Source organism: Barbus barbus (assembly GCF_936440315.1).
Source record: "Barbus barbus genome assembly, chromosome: 13".
Classification (NCBI taxonomy): Eukaryota; Metazoa; Chordata; class Actinopteri; order Cypriniformes; family Cyprinidae; genus Barbus; species Barbus barbus.
The window spans coordinates 30,008,369-30,025,587 of record NC_136741.1 but is presented as its reverse complement, the minus strand read 5'-3'; the positions used below and the strand labels follow the sequence as shown (position 1 = coordinate 30,025,587).

Here is a 17,219-nt window from a genome sequence, read left to right as displayed (position 1 = left end):
CTTAGATTCCAGATTTTCAAATAATTGTATCTCCGATCCTAATAAACCATACATCAATGCTTATTATTATTATATTTTTTTTGACAAAAAACTTTATTCGTTCAGCTTTCAGATGATGTAAAAATCTCAATAAAAAAAATATGACTGATTTTGTGGTCCAGGGTCACATTATATTATTCAAAGAATCTTGTAGTACTAGAAAAAAAAACCCACAGTAGCATATATGAGTAATACTCACTCAGTCACTCTTCAGACACTCATGTTTCATTTCAAGGACCGACACACCACTCCAAACAAATAATATATTTAAAAGATCTTTATTTCCTATGATTAACTAATGGATAACTCATGGATAAATCTGCATGTAGACGTTCTACTGGTTGGTTTTCATCGATGTTTTCACATTGGTTGTACAGGATGACAAGAAGCTACAAGAGCGGCCAGAGGAAAGGCTTTCTTTTTTTCTTCATTGGACGATGAGTTAGATTGTAGAAGGGAAATTTCAAAGCATGCCAAAGCATCCACGAAAGGAATCAACAACACTGGAACCTCCACACAGGACGAACGCAAAAGGAAGGCATCAGTTCTTTGGAAGAGTCTGTACAGGGAGGTCGCGGTGGGATGGACGGGAGTGTTAGGAGATGTTAGTAAGCTGAGATGTTGGCAGTATTGCATCGGGAAGGTCTTTGTGACTATATGGTCCGATATTAGAATGCAACGAATGGAAAACGGTCTCAACACAGAGAGGGAAGGGGGGCCAGTCGACTGGCATCCACAGTGTCCCAGGGAAGACTGGTATTTTGTTGCTTGCTCTGCAGAGGAACACCAGAGCCCTGCAGTTTGATTCACGTCCACAGAAGAAACATTAAGACATTATTCTACATTGGTCCTATTGCAAAGTACAACACACAGAAGCAGACAAATATTCCTACGCAGCAGTAGACAGTCCAAGGCTGTTCAACCGAACAGAAAGTCATAGAAAAGAAACGATTACATACAACTGACCGAACATTCAATGAAGGAATTCAAAAGAATATGAGAAGAACACATCTGAATGGCCACTAAAAGACTATCTTTATTCGTTAATTACCCACCTATGTCTTTTGATTTAGACAAACATTCAGCTGCCCCCGTCTAAAACATGGAAATAAAATACTTTAGAAGTGCCATTTGATCAGTAATTTTCCAAAAATAGGAAAACAAAAGATCATGTAAAAAAAAAATATATATACAGCGTAGTTATTCAGAAAATCATACATAAACTCATCTCAAAACTTAATTTACAAATAAACAACAGATCTATTGGGCTGGTTGTCAATTGCACACATATTGCATAATAAAGTCATGCCATTTGCCACATTTGGATCACCATAATTATGATAATACATCTCTTAATAATTTATTTTTCAAGCAATTATGTGAATATTATGTATTCTCAAATGACTTCAGTTGTCGTACAATGAACACGAGGGCATCACTTTCATACCTGCTAATATCCTTTCAGTTATTGTGATGAACTTCAAATCCAAAACCGTCTTTGAACAGACAGCTGCTCTCGCATCGTTTTGGCTCAAATGCATGAAGGTTAATATTATTGATATCTGTTGAGGTGTTTGTTTTGTCTGAAAACGATGAGCTCTTGCGAGGGCCCATGCATATGGCTTCTAGTTTCAGCAAGTGGTTTTACACACTGTACATTAAAAGATGAATCTCACGAGACGACATTCAGGTCATACGCATCAAAAGAAAGAAAGAAGAAATTATATTTCATAGGGATAAAATGAAGCCTATTTTAGGACCATTACTACTTTTTGCATTATTATAAAACATTAAGCCCATTTTTTTACTGAATTTAACTGAATGCAATAAAATAAAATGGTCCTAAACATTTCTTAATGCAAAATACACTGTCTTCTGATTTTGTGCGACCCGGATGTGTTTTTGTGAGATTCACCCTAACAAAGACATTCCTGTAAATTCACAACCTGAACATTTTTATTTCTTATTTTCACAGCAACAGGACAGAATAAACACAGAAACGTGACAAGTCCACGGACGAGAAAGGTAAACAAATGCAAATAAAATGAAACGGACACCACAAGCATGAGTCTAACACTCACGTTACACACAGCTCTTAATTCTCTGTTGCACATTTAAAAGTACTTTGAAAAACTCTATATTAATATATTCTTAAATGTTTTACGCCCTTTCAGGGAAATTTCATAAAATGTGCATTCAGTGCATTTTCTTTCCTCTACATCGTATTATCAAAATGACAAATGCCACACGTACACAATATAATTATGCTCTATCTTTAAAACATGCTTCTATGTACATCAATTTATAGGTACATGCTGTAGAAACCAATTTGATCAATGCATATATACACAAGCATCGTTGGGGATGAAGAGCGGAGCTGAACGCTTCGGATTGCTTTATTAGTATCGTTTTTAACCGCCACTTACTATTCCATTCCAGTTAATACTTTGGCATCTCGGAGAGCGGAGTTTACTGAATGAGTGTGAGCTCCGAACAAAGGCGGCAGTGACGTCAACCAGGTATTCGAATGTATGTCAAACAGGCCGAGATCATGAAAAGACGACAGCGAGCTCTCGAGGACACAACCACTGAGTGCAAATTTCATTTGTATGATCCCACGATACATTCACAGCCAGCTTTAGTGCCTGTCAGGTTTGGCCAGATGAGATCTTCTGTATGTGAGATACACAAACGTCTGGATTTGGCACTGTAATCGCAGCATTACAGTAAAAGAGATGTGTCTTTACCTTTACACTGACTGTGTAAACCATGCTTGACTCGTGTTGAATGTTTATTGCAACATTTCATGAATTATTAGCCCATTTAGCAATATAGTCCAATCTAACTGCACTATTACAAAACCATAGACCTGAATCCTCTTTCTTTTGGGCACATAAATGCAAATGCGACATGATGTTTTTATGTGTCTTATGAGCCTAATTTACCTATCGACAATGTAAACAAATCTGCCCTACACGGTCACTTCTCCTGGGATGTTTAAGTGAACGTGATCATTGCTTTTTAATTGTGCAAATGTGTAGATATTTGCAACCTATACTTGCCATTATTTGCACTTATGATTAGGCACAAAATTCCAGCTCACCAGTATATCCGACAAATAACATCCTGAAACAAATTCCTTCCTGTTCAAGGAATGAAATAAAAGCCTTTTGCAATATTTAATCCAGTTGAAAATGTAAAATAATACGGCATGTAAATGGAAAAATTGTCTCTTCAGGGGTGTTTACTGATTTCTTGTGCACTTTCATCGTTGGTTTTTACTATTTTTGTATTTGCGTATTGTGCATTTGGCTGGCAAATTGGGCAGCAAAGTAGAAAGTGGTGTGTAAAATTTAATTCTGCTGGCTACTTCTACTGCCATTTTGCGTTTGCTATTCAGGTGCACAACGTTACTTGCAAATGTTGTTTCAGACCAAATGTGTCCGTTTCTCCTGCCTCGGTTTACGCTATGTGGCGAACGTGATATTGTTCATCTTTTCAAGTATATTCTTTAGAATATTTTTGTTGGTGATTATGCGAAACAAACTGGCAGAGCGCGTACAGATGAGTGTGGGGTGTCATGCAGTTGCGGGTGGGTTAGTTAGTTGGTTAGTCAGGCTGAGATGTGAGAAGTTACTTCTTGGCATTAAGGGCAGCCAGAGCACCGTCGATGTCTTCCTCCGGTTGGAGGGGATGCCACTGGGCGATGGGACGGCGCGGGTTGGCCAACATGTCAGACCAGTGCTTAAGCGCTGTGCCTGAGGCTTTGCTGCCAATGAAGATCTTCCCGATGGCATCGTTTTTGCCGATCTTATCGTAATCGAAGACGGTCACCGCCACAAGGATTTTCTAGAGAAAAACAGAAAATCGTTTAGTCAAACTAATTCGAACGTATTAGAAAATCTGGTAGTAAAAACTGCATCAACTACTGATCAAAATATATTCAAATTGTTTTAAAGTTAATTAGTATTAATATTGCACAATATTTGTTTCAACTGTATGTTCAAGAACTTTGATTTTTTTTCCCCCAAAATTGCAAATCAAATTTAACCATTGTTCGGGTAGAAATTGCTATAACATCATTTGGAGGGAATTAGAAAAATAGTAAAATTTTATTACACCTGCCCACCCAAAAACTTTTTTTTTTTTAAATAATGTAGGCATATAACTGCTAAATATTACCATATTTTCTGCAGTTGTAATAAAATTAAATCATTTTAAGGGAATGTCCATGAAATTGTAAAATAAGTTTTGGATATTTAATTTCCATTTACTTTTAAAGTATTTTATTTGGATTTACTCCCCAAAATAAAAAATATAAAATATTACAGATTACCAATATTTATTTTAAATAATGTTAGCTTCTTCTAAGAAAACAATTACAAAGTTATTATATAATTAATAACTTAAGACAATATTACTGTAATACTGTCTTTAAGTTATTAATTATATTTTGTCAATAGAAAAAGTTTCAAATATATCAGAATTGATTACATTATATTACTAGCCTGCACTGATCTTCTTTTGGCTTTCTAAACTAATACAAAAAAAATTTTTTTTTTATTTGTTTAGTTTACGTATTCATTTTTTTTCCCTTGAGTTTTTTTGTATTTTGTCTTGGTTTGCTTGGAAAAATGTAAAGAAAAGCAATGATGAATATGAAAACATCTTATGTACTAATATGTTGCATGATGTGACTTTTCCAAACAAATAATAAAATAAAAAAACGTAAGTTAAAGTCTACCTGCATCTGCTCCAGAGGGATCTCAAAGCTGAAGGACTCATTGTAGTAAGGGTTCAATGTGTTCTTCTTCACCGTAGTCTTCTTCTTCTTTAGACGCTTGCCGTTCTGCAATAGCTGGATCTTCACATACGGGTCTGCAAAAGGTCAAATGTCGAGTTAATTGTATCAAACATATGAAATATATCTTGCTGGTCTCATATATCTCAGCTTGTTTCTCACCAGACAGGCCGCCCACGTCCATCTTCTTCAGGTTCTTGGCTTCGAGGATGCAAACGGTCAGTTTGCCCGCAGTAGGAACGTAACGCAGAGAGATGCAGATGTCACCGAGCTTCTCCGGCTGTAAGAATTAGATATGAATGGGTGATCGTTTATGATTTGAAGGTACTGATCCAAAGCATCTCTGCTTGCTTTCTTTTCGAATCTGTCTCAGAACAGTTAAAAATAGATCATAATATCAGGTCCTTTAATAATCACCTCCTCTTTCTCAACGCTATCCAGGTCTTTCCACTCCTCAATCGGCTGTCCCAGATCCACAGTGTTCATGGCTAGTTTGACCTCACCGATGATGTCATGCTTGGAGAAGCGGTCATAGTCATACACAGACATGACCAGCGTCTTCCCACCCAGCTCCTCGTATGGGATCTAACATGGAAACCATTAAGAAGAATCAACGAATTATACATAAAGGTGTTTCAAACCGTTTTTGCAGCGCTGAGTCATAAATTGAGCACAGAACATATTGTCCTTTGAGGATTGTTATATATAGGAGATGCAAGCTGTTTTTGCTTAGTTCTGCCATCGATAGACAGATTAGTTAATCATTAGACTATTTAATTATTTAATAAATGTATCTTCAAATATATTTTAGCAATTAACAAATAATATTAAATATTCTAATGAGTTATTCTAATATATTAAATATAGTAAACGTTTGTGAAGCAAAGCCTATAAACATTTTTTAAAAATTAAAATAAAAGGAAATAGTGTAATATCTTAAAATATATTACAAGTTTGTGACTTCATTTTCAAAATATTAAAATACAAAATTAATATTATTTTATACAACATATATTAAATACAATATATTAAAAAGTGTGAGATTGTGAATCCAAACCATAAATGTTTTTGATCACATAGTATAATATCTTAAAATATATGAAAAATCTGTGACTAATGTGAATTACAACTGATAAACTTTTTGTTTAAATATTAAAATATTAAATTATAATACATAATAAAATAGTATTGAAATTATAATGCATAATCAAATACTACAACATTTTTTTAAATATATAAAAAAATGTGACTCAAAGCCTATAAACTTTCTTGAATTTTTTTTAAACTTTTTGTTTAAATATTAAAATATTAAATTATAATAAATAATCAAATAGTTTAATATATTCAATATTTGTGACTGCGAATCAAAGCCTATAAACATATTTTTAATTTTTTTCAAATATTAAAATATAAAATTTTTATATATAATCAAATAGTTTAATATCTTAAAATATATATATATATTTATTTATTATATATATTTTAGCATTTTTAAAGAAAATGACATTCAGTTTACAGTTGATTTTTCTAATCGTGTTTTTTTGTAATTATTTTTCACATCATTTGCATGAGAAAACCTCCTCCTCACTTGGCTTTGTTTTCTCTATCTCGCTCATACAGTGTGCAGATACGGCCGATCCATTTTTAGAAACACAGTCAGCCGTTCTCACTGTAAAGCAGGGGCTTTGAAGATGGCCAATTGTTCCTGTCCTAGATCACTTTTCTCCGAGTGAGACTATTAGAGATCTACCAGTGTCCACCAGAGGATGCTCGGCCCCTCCGGAGCTCATTACTGACTCTGGGAAACTAAAGCTCGTTCAGGAGCTGCTGGAAGCATTAGGACTGAAATGCTGGTGTTGCAGAAAACCACCAATAAACACTAATGACAGACCAACATCACTGGAGGCATATCGCTATTTTAGTTTTATTCGATATTTGTAATGCGTTAGAGCCAGGGTCTTACTGATCATACAAGTGTTATTATATATTATCAAAAAACATCTATTTGACAGGCATTTGACCTTCTATCAATTGCATATTTATTCTCTAACTGCTAGCTTTTCTTGTAAAACTAAAGCTTTATTTTTTTTCTATTCTATCTACTTGTTTCTTATAAAAAAACACAAAAAGAACCCCACTAGGTTTCTTTTTTCTATATTCTATCTACTCGTTTTCTTAAAAAAAAAAAAACGTTTTATGTGTACTGCGTTAGGCTAACCAAGACTTGTAATAGCACTTGCATCTTGTTGCTCTTTGGTTGGTTTTGATTGCTAATGTCCTCATTTGTAAGTCGCTTTGGATAAAAGCGTCTGCTAAATGACTAAATAAATAAATAAAATATATATATATGCTTTATGCATCTATATTTGACCAAAAAAATTACTGACATTACAATGAGTCCTTTTAAAATAATAAACAGCTTACCTTGAAGACAAAGGATTCGTTGAACACTGGGTTGAGCGTCTTTTTGTGCACCTTGGTGTCAAACTTCTTCTTCTTGTCTGGTAGGATGAACACTTTAACGTAAGGGTCGGACGTTCCGCCAGAGTCCATGGAAATCAGATCGGCACACTGCATGATTCCCACGGTCAGCTGTGTATATAAAGCAGAAGCAAGAGAAGAGACATAGTGAACGGAAAGAATATCTTTTACAAATAATGAAATCCCACATGAGATCTCTTTGGTACATTTTAAATGATATTAAATGGACAGCAAATAGTCTCCTGCTTCTCAGATTTTTCTTGAGAAATTTACACTAAAATTTGCCTTTGGGATGTGCTTCCATATAAGGATACAATTCGTTTAACCTTTACAAAAAAAATTTAGGTTGTACAAAAATGGCCTATTATAAATTTTATTCATCTTGTCAAAATACCAAATTCGTTTAACATCTTTCTGTAAACACAGTAGCCTAGGAAAAGTGTAGCAGAAGATAAATAAATAAATAAATTCGACATCTGTCATTTAAAATTATAGGATAAGCAAAATATATTTAAAAAACCCCCGAGTTGAACGTTCTTCAAGGACAGCGCATCCACACTTTGCTCCATCTTTATACTGGCCTGTCACTCATCGACAAGCTGCCTGTTCTGTCTGCGGGCCGTTTATTCACCACTGGTAGGCTGGCATCATTATGCACATGCTGCGCACAGACCTCGCAAATAAAACGAAGCACTGGTTCATGCGTGCAGCGCGTCCATAACAGTCCAATGCAGGCGGTACCGGTACCGGTGCTTGAATAAAGCAAAGCTATGCTGTTCTGAAAGGACGTCGGGAACGGGATATTGTTAGACCGCCCGCTCCCGTTTAAATTGCACCAGAGTTACCGACCGCTGCCACGTTTTATTCGGGAATGCAGACCTCTACAGTACGTGTCTTTTTCATGACTTCCACTCTACTGTTCTAGCGTAACAATACTCTACCAATATCCTGTGGCTTTATGCATATTAAAATTGGATCTGATTGCATTAAAACACATGGTAAGAATAACGGTTCACTGTCATTAATGTTTGTTTAAACTCATTTTGGTTGAACTGCAAACAACTTTACCTACAGCTGTGACTCAGCCGTGCTGTTAAACAGCATCATTAGTGAAAGATACAGCACAGCATGAGCACAAACTCTCTCAAAGATCATAATACAGGGAACTTTTAAGAGATGTACAAGTTAAAAGAATAGTTCACCCCAAAAAAAAAAAAAATCTGTCATTGTTTACTCTCTCACGTTGGTCCAAACACAAACATGCTGTTATTTTTCAGTGGGACACAAAACGAGAACTCTTGAGAATCTTCTCCAAATTCCTATTAATTACCCCAAGACTTTCATACTTAATCATATAACTGTGTCCAAATATATCTTAATATATTTTAATATGAGCCAAAATGAATAACTAACAACGTGTTTCATTATCAAAAAAAAAAAAAAAGATGATAAAATGAGAAACAAACCTCTTTAAAAAAATAAAACCCTGCAGATTTGAAAAAGAGGCCTAAATTTGACCTAATTTGATGATGTTGAGTGCAAACAAAACTATATGGGCCATTCTACAGAGTTGGTCCAAAGTCAGAGTTGGAAACGTCTTGAAAAAAATGTATTTTTCCCAAAAACTATTGTATGTATGGAATATTTGTCCTCTCCCCAAATTTATCACTACCAAAACACAGTAATAATAATTTAAATAGAAGGGTTATATTGACCTATTACGAGTTTGCTTGCATCTACATTGTAAATATATATATATATTGTGACGAGTCGGCTGCCTCCCCCCTGTCCATCATCACCACCCCGTCCCGTATTCGCCGCCCTTCACCAGGCTCCCGACGGGAGTGGGTGTGTGAGAGAGGAGGGGCGCTGAACACGCAGGGCTGGCGGCGTGTGATGAGGCGCACCTGACGTGAATGGAGCCTCATCACCGCCGCCGTTTAAACGCCGAGCGCGCCTCTCCTCGAGAGACCGGTCTCTTCCCGTGCATGCACGCTGGTGTCCTCGTGGGTCCAGGAAAGGGAGCGTAGAGGGAATAACCTGCCGCCGCCAAAGACGCGAGCGGCCGGACCCGCAGTCCGGCCGACACTGCACCCGCGATACGGCCGTCGGGCAAGGACGCCGGGCCGTGGAATCCCGTCGAGCACCCGGGGATGAAGGAGATGGACGAAGCCGCCACAGAAGCCGCCGCCACCCGCGCCCCGGGACCTCCAGACGGGAGCGCGTGCGGCCGCCGGACTCCGCCCCTTACCTGGACCCTTCCCTCCTGAACACTGCCCTCCTACACAGCCCCGCAGCACGACGAGGACACCAGATCCCCGTTTATTTTGGACACTTTTCCCCCTTTGGACACTTTATTTTAAATATTGTTTAATAAAAACCTCTCCGAGGCTTGACGCCACGCCCACTGTGTCTGTCGTTGGCTCCTCCCGCCACAGTGGTGGAGAATGCGGGCAGGCGGAGCCTAGACAGCACAGTTGGGCAACATCTGATGACGTCATCCCCTCTCGCTCGCAAGAAGCCGTAGAGCCCGTACGGGGACGGAGGAAGGACGGGGACAGCCTCCCAGCCACCAATGGGGTAAGTGACATTCTGTCTATTTGTCATCATTACCCCGTGGTTGGTTGAGGCTGTCAACTAAAACCCGCTTTCTCTGTCCCGGCTCCGGCGCGGTGCGAGAGGGAGTGTTGCCCGGAGAGGAATCCCTGCCCCGCCCACTCCGACCGCTGGAGCCTGGTTGAGGAAGGTAGCACTCCTGCGTGGGCGGCGACCCTCGGACGGGGATGTCGCTTGGGGGGGGGAATGTGACGAGTCGGCTGCCTCCCCCCTGTCCATCATCACCACCCCGTCCCGTATTCGCCGCCCTTCACCAGGCTCCCGACGGGAGTGGGTGTGTGAGAGAGGAGGGGCGCTGAACACGCAGGGCTGGCGGCGTGTGATGAGGCGCACCTGACGTGAATGGAGCCTCATCACCGCCGCCGTTTAAACGCCGAGCGCGCCTCTCCTCGAGAGACCGGTCTCTTCCCGTGCATGCACGCTGGTGTCCTCGTGGGTCCAGGAAAGGGAGCGTAGAGGGAATAACCTGCCGCCGCCAAAGACGCGAGCGGCCGGACCCGCAGTCCGGCCGACACTGCACCCGCGATACGGCCGTCGGGCAAGGACGCCGGGCCGTGGAATCCCGTCGAGCACCCGGGGATGAAGGAGATGGACGAAGCCGCCACAGAAGCCGCCGCCACCCGCGCCCCGGGACCTCCAGACGGGAGCGCGTGCGGCCGCCGGACTCCGCCCCTTACCTGGACCCTTCCCTCCTGAACACTGCCCTCCTACACAGCCCCGCAGCACGACGAGGACACCAGATCCCCGTTTATTTTGGACACTTTTCCCCCTTTGGACACTTTATTTTGATTATATTGTTTAATAAAAACCTCTCCGAGGCTTGACGCCACGCCCACTGTGTCTGTCGTTGGCTCCTCCCGCCACAATATATATATATATATATATATATATTGCTATTTTATTAAAAACATTTCAGAGGTAAATCAATAACAATTACATTTTTAACAATATTTCATGTGTAATTTATGAGATTTGTTGTATTTTGAATGAATCATTTTTTCTTTGTAAAAGGCACAAAGTTGATCATACTGATTTCAAAGTGAAGGATTTATTAGTTTGAATATACATTGAGCAGAAAACTATCTTAACAGATTAGTTGATCATACAGTATCATTTATTTTGGACGAAACATCCCATGTTTCGGTAATGACTGCACATTTTCAGTTGTGACAGTAACACTTTGGTAGCAACCGCATCACATTATAGAATTTTAACTTGCATACTAAAACACTACTAAAAATGATTAAAGGTGCCATAGAATGCATTGATACAATATTTTAAATTGTTCTCTGATATCTACATAGAAGGTATGTGGCTTAGGTAAGGGAAAAAATCGGTTTTACATGTCCATTCACAAGCCTAGGATTTGTCTCTACAATGAAATAGTCTGTTATTGGCTTATTTGGAAGGGTCATGAATAATAATGAGCTCTGCTCTGATTGGCTGTTTCACAGTGCTGCTTAATGTTGAGCACTGCTCTGATTGGCTGTTTCACAGTGCTGCTTAATGTTGAGCTCTGCTCTGATTGGCTGTTTCACAGTGCGGCTCATTTCAGTAGCTCACAGCAAGAAGGAAACACTGGGAAAATATATATTTAAATACTTTCTCTTGCAGTTATATCATCGGGTAATTGAAATATAATATTATATACGCGGGGCATTGAAACGGCTTTTGAACGATCGGTCGATCGCGTTATAGTTTCACTTTCGCTTTCGAGATTCGCGATCGCACATACTCTGTTTAAACTATGGAGCGGCAGTACTTACCACAGATCGCATAACTGTACTAAAATTTAGTTTATTTCCCCCAAATATGAGGATTGTGTGTTCCCTTTTGTCACTACCGAACCAATGATGACATGTTTCAGTCGTGACTGTTTCGGTAGTGACAATTTTAGATACTTAGTTCAAAGATGCTAATCAGCACATGGTTAGCTAGCACAGTTCTGAACAGTGGTGCACATATAACAATTAAATGTTATGGAATAACTCCCAAAAAACTGTGCTTAATTGCAGAAAAAAGGTGTTTGGTAGTGACGTTCCTTAAAGTTACACAGATTTTTCTGTGAACACATTTACCTCAAAATGGTGAGACCCATCTACTCGCACCTTGTAGCTATGAGAGAGGGGGACACAGGAATATTTCCTGATCTTAAATGTAGGGGTGTAGTTAAAATCAGTCTCGGACAGTGGACTAATACATACACTGTTTCAGATGTGACATGAAAAATGCGGGACACATTTTTTTTACATAAAGTTTCATAATTTACAAAGAAAATATAAAATATATACATATATATTTTGAACTTGAATCAAAACGATTCTTTTAAAAACAACAATGGACAAAAATGATTTCAATATCATTTCCGTAAGATACCTCCAAATTGAAAATACCCAATAAATGATGATTTTAAACTTACTAATATTTTAAATATTATCGTGGGTTTCAAAAGATAATAGAAGGATCTTAGTGAACATCTAAGATTTGAATACCTAAATGCTTTTTAAATGTGTTTTTTGGTTGTGGGACAGCATTTTGCACCAATTCTGTAGAATGGCCTATGTATACAGTATATATGTATATAAATTATTATTAAATATATCAGCTTTAATGCACTTCTCAAAATAACAAGCAGTCAAATGTCAAAACTTTTGTTTTTAACAACAAAAATAACCATTCAGAATGTATCATTTAACTTACAATAAGCGAAAGTGGAAAATATTATGTTCAATATGTTGGAAAACATGTTTGCATTTTCTTCTGTCACTGACCTTGAAATTAAGCATAAAATAGTATCTTCAGTTATTCATACATGTCAAATTGGGCTGAGAATTGAATAAAAATGTGAAATCTGGTTCAGAGGAAGATAGGAATCATGTCTCTGTGCTGTTTTTCTGCTGATTGCTGTCAAAAGCAAAAATGCTACAAAATGCATCATATTTTGTGATAAAATGTGACGTGCTTTTGCCAAACAGCCACTAGCATTGGAATCAGCACCCCAAATTTAGTATGAAACAAACATTGGATTTCATTCAGCAGATATGATACTGGGCGATGTTATTAGTTTATATTCCAGCATATGATGTCATTAATCTGACATCCTAACCTTGTTATCCTGGAAGTCGTAATCCAACGAATACTGAAGCTTTCCGAGTTTCTCCACTTCTTTTTCCTCTTCCTCTTTCTCCTCCTCCGTCAAACCAGTTTCTCCTTCTTCTTCATCATCATCATCCTGGTTTTTCTGTAGGGCAAATGACAAATAGATTTAGCGAGTCGATATCTGGGACGAAAGTATATCTGGTTCCTGTCTATAAGCATGCCACAAGCTCAGGGCCCGGTCAGTTGCAGTAAGGTTGGAGAGATGCTTCTACCTGGCCTGACCTACTGGTTATCTGCCATAACGGACTCAGAGTATGTTGTCATTCAGGGCAGGATGCTGCAAATGACTCAAGAGTTCACAATTTTTATTGGTGACACTTTTTTCTGTTTGCTTATCTTGGCTTTCCACGGTTTAATTCCTTCTTTAATACAATTTACGTTTTGACTCTAGATTCAAATTAGGTTTGGTAGTAAATGAAAAACAAAAGAGCTTTTATTGATATGCATAATTTGGCATGCAAGCGTTTTCTCATCATCAGCATGATAAATTTAACTGTTCATCAGTGATACTCCAGGGAACGAGTGATGACAGCTCATTTTTAAAGAAGAACAGACTCCTTTGTGCTATTCTTGGCGTATGAAATGCTGGCATGTCGTTCTTGTGTTTCTGAACATCATCCAAACTGCAGGAAGAACAAAAAATCTATAATGTGCAGAATTATTTTTTTGTTTCCACAAATAGGTCACAATTCCAGCGTTATGCAGTGGCCTCAAAAACTATTTGGACACTAACCACACTTCAAAATATCTGAAATTTATATCGCATTACAACAACGGGTTTCACCGTTATTAATTACCATCATTACCTATGAGAATATAGAAATATAGAATAAAAATAAAAAATGCATCATTTGCATCTCAAATGCCACGTGGTTTGATATTTTGTTATCTAATACAAAAGACATTTTAAGTGTGGCTGAAGCGGCTAAATAGTTTTTGGGTTCACTTTATGTGAAGATGATGCATAACAATTATTATGCTATATGAACTGAATCTTTGTGCATTACATCTTGAGGACAATATAATTTAGGGATTGAAATATTAACTAATTAACCCAGGTTTTTAAAAGAAATTTAAAACTGATTTTTTGATAGATGTTTTAATGTGCCACCAAAAAAATTGTCACTCTCAAGTCAGTTCCTAACCATATCCATACAGCAACAAATTAAAGGGCACAGCAGAATATGTGCTTATATTAAAAACAAATTCTTCATTTCCATTTGCTTTTAAAAGAATTCAGTAATTCACTTATTTTTGTTACATGAAAGTGAATCGATTATATGATCACAGAACATGAGCTTATATAGTTAAGGTTTACAGCTAGTTCTAGCCCCTGAGACATCAGGATTTCAGTGCAGTTAAAACAGCCATGCCCTTTAACACATGCATTCATTGTGAGTCTGTGGGTCGTCTCTTACTAACTCCAAACATCTTGCCAGTATTAGTGAGTTAATAATTAATTATTCCATTCACACCTCCTACACAAATACGACTATTTGTTATTAAGATAATTTTTGGTCCACTTAAGTGGGGTTTTCATTTGTATTGTAACTGTCCTTTGTTTTTTAACTGTATTCTTGTCAAGCAGCAGGTACAAAAGGCTTAAAACAAGGAAGTTACAACAGCCATTCCATCCAATCCCACCCACGCGGTGCTAGCACTCAGCGGCCAAACAGCTGTGCCGTTCATCCGTCCACCTACCGTAGCGCCGACGCCCAAGAGCGTCAAGAAATGCGGCGCATTAGACACACAGTGGGAGGAAGGAGAGCAGAGAGAGAGGGAGAGGTTGAACTCACGACACACCAAAAACAGATCCAAAGACAGTTAACAACACCAAGAGCACCATTTTCAGAAATGACACACTGCCATGTTTAAGACATCTGTATGCAAAGAGGTTTGGAATAAAGTTCTGGCTTTACGCTTTCAAGGATCAAACTATGAAATGAGTGTCTTTTCTATATTGAATGATATCTGTACATTTCAGTAAGTAAACTTCATTATGCCATCTTCTGCTAAAGTAACAGGTTAACCAGTGTTGGGGGTAATGCATTACAAGTAACAAGAACATTTAAATTAAGTTAATTTTTCAAATACGTAACGCAAGTTTTTTTCCATTTATTCACTGCATCTCCTGTTCCCGTCAGAGAGAAATTGGGACTGAGGTGCAAAGGCAGAAGTACTTTCTTCAGCCTGAGGTTCAATCATTTCACTTTTGCCATGAAAGTTGTCAAAAATATAACTTTTGGCTTTTTTTGTTAATAAAAATTAATAAACAAGCCCTGCTCAGGTGACAAAAAGCAATGCAATGCAATGTAACTCTAACAATGAAGATACATTGTTCTCATGTTATTTGTATGTTAAGTTTTATTTTCTCCATTTTTGCTATGTCACACCATAAGAGACAGTCAACTACCTATATATATATATGTGTGTGTTTTCTTCAAAATGTGCATCCTTGCAAGAAAATAAACCGTAGTGCATTATAAGTGGAGATTTTCACTGACTTTTTTTGTTGTTCAAACGGATTAATTAAAAAACAGCATCTGTCTTTAAGAGTGAGTCACTAAATCAATCGCTCAACCAATTAGTTCAAAAGCATTGATTTATTCCCTGACAAATCGAGTTACTGGGTTTATGAGTCACATTTAGAGACAAATTCATTCAGTGACAAATCAACTGAAGTGTTTTTATAAATTACTGACTGCTTTGAACTAAGTTGTAACTGATAATATTGATTATAAAATGTAAGCTACTCAATATTTACTTCTTGTTTAATAATAAGAAACTATATTGCATTCACAATTGTACTGCTGGTCTGAATTCTGTAACATTTTTTCATGATACATACTATAATATAATATAATAATTAAAGCCACTCATTTTGCAGAATGATTTTAAAATTCCTATCTTTTTATGATCAAAATCACATGAGCAGCACACTTGTTTTAGAACATTCAGTGTACCATTTCTCTTCAAAGGAAACAAAACACTCACATTACTCACAAACACAATAAAGAAAAGCATGAAGCTAATAACATAACAGACTCTCCTTCATTATCAGTGCAACACTTATTTTCATTTCTTAATGATGCAACACTATTTTTTGTTGATGTACCCAGTTAATAAACAAGTTAATATCATTTTGTTTTAATTCTAAAATCAAACAGATTGAAGTGTGCATCAGTTGTTTTAGTTATATTATGTACTGCTGTCATGTTGGGTGCTGCTGAACACTGTTACATACATCTCCCTGCATGTTCTTCATGTTGAAGCCGTCCTTTCCTTTTTTGCCTTTCTTGTTCTTCTTCTTCTTACAGCAGCATTTCTTAATGATACAGAAGCAGCAGGTGAGGACAAGGAGGGCGGCCACTACAGCGATGGCGATGAGCGCCCATGGAGGCACTGCAGAGCATCATGGGATAAAAATGAAAGAAATTTATTTAGAAGATGGGTTGTCCCCAAGAGTGTGAAGGGTGTGAATGTGATTTTGTAACATATCAACCAAAAAGTATGGAGAAAGTTATAACATATTAATGAAATATTACAAATACAAACATGTTTTTAACAAAAAAATGAAATAGTGAATTGTGACTGCATGTTGAATTGAAGGAGTAAAGCACTAGTTGTGCACTAGTAGCACTAGTAGCACCACTAGTGAAATGGACTAGTTCACCCAAAAATGAAGATTGTAGATGTAGAAGAGTTTGCTTCTTCATGGGAACAATTTGGAGAAATTTAGCATTTCTATCTTACTAATGGATCCTCTGCAGTGAATGGGTGCCGTCAGAATGAGAATCCAAACAGTCCATAATCTATAATAACGCTTCCTCCAGGATAACAAGTCCATAATCTATAATAACGCTTCCTCCAGGGAAAAAGTTCACACCCTGTTGTCGTCTTACATAAAAGTCCTCCCATGTATTTGTTTAGATCTGTTTTAGACAGTTTTCACTTGTAAACTGTGCTTGATCTGTGCATACTTCTCTCCTAATTCAGACAAGACACCTTTTTTGCTTGAGAAAGCAAAATTATGGATAGAAGACTCTCACAAGATGTTAACTGATGGACTGGAGTGGTGTGTATTACTTGTGGATTATAGTTATATTTTTATCAGCTGTTTGGA

General features: G+C 37.6%; 1 protein-coding gene and 1 long non-coding RNA gene across 6 annotated transcripts in view; one reads left to right on the top strand and one right to left on the bottom strand.

Annotated features, from left to right (window-relative positions):
• Positions 1–2,048: 2,048 nt before the first annotated feature.
• Positions 2,049–17,219, bottom strand: part of LOC306879585 (synaptotagmin-2-like) — a 50,167-nt gene continuing 34,996 nt past the window's right edge. For 3 of the 4 annotated variants that reach the window (XM_079432638.1, XM_079432639.1, XM_079432640.1), the window contains 7 exons: positions 16,341–16,498; positions 13,044–13,178; positions 7,265–7,432; positions 5,258–5,425; positions 5,003–5,120; positions 4,784–4,917; positions 2,049–3,888 (listed from right to left, as the gene is read on the bottom strand). In XM_079432638.1, the coding sequence (XP_079288764.1) occupies positions 3,673–3,888; positions 4,784–4,917; positions 5,003–5,120; positions 5,258–5,425; positions 7,265–7,432; positions 13,044–13,178; positions 16,341–16,498 (1,097 nt within the window). In that variant the 3' untranslated portion in view covers positions 2,049–3,672. The remainder of the gene's footprint in view (positions 3,889–4,783; positions 4,918–5,002; positions 5,121–5,257; positions 5,426–7,264; positions 7,433–13,043; positions 13,179–16,340; positions 16,499–17,219) is intronic. The other variant, XM_079432641.1, reaches the window with a different exon arrangement.
• On the top strand, positions 4,396–7,017 carry LOC306879586. Of its 2 annotated transcripts, none has more exons than XR_013785024.1 (3): positions 4,396–4,926; positions 5,010–5,164; positions 5,282–5,483. It is a non-coding gene; the product is annotated as an uncharacterized lncRNA (long non-coding RNA). The 2 variants fall into 2 exon arrangements; XR_013785023.1 differs by lacking the exon at positions 4,396–4,926 and adding an exon at positions 6,461–7,017 and having other exon boundaries at positions 4,942–5,164; positions 5,282–5,470.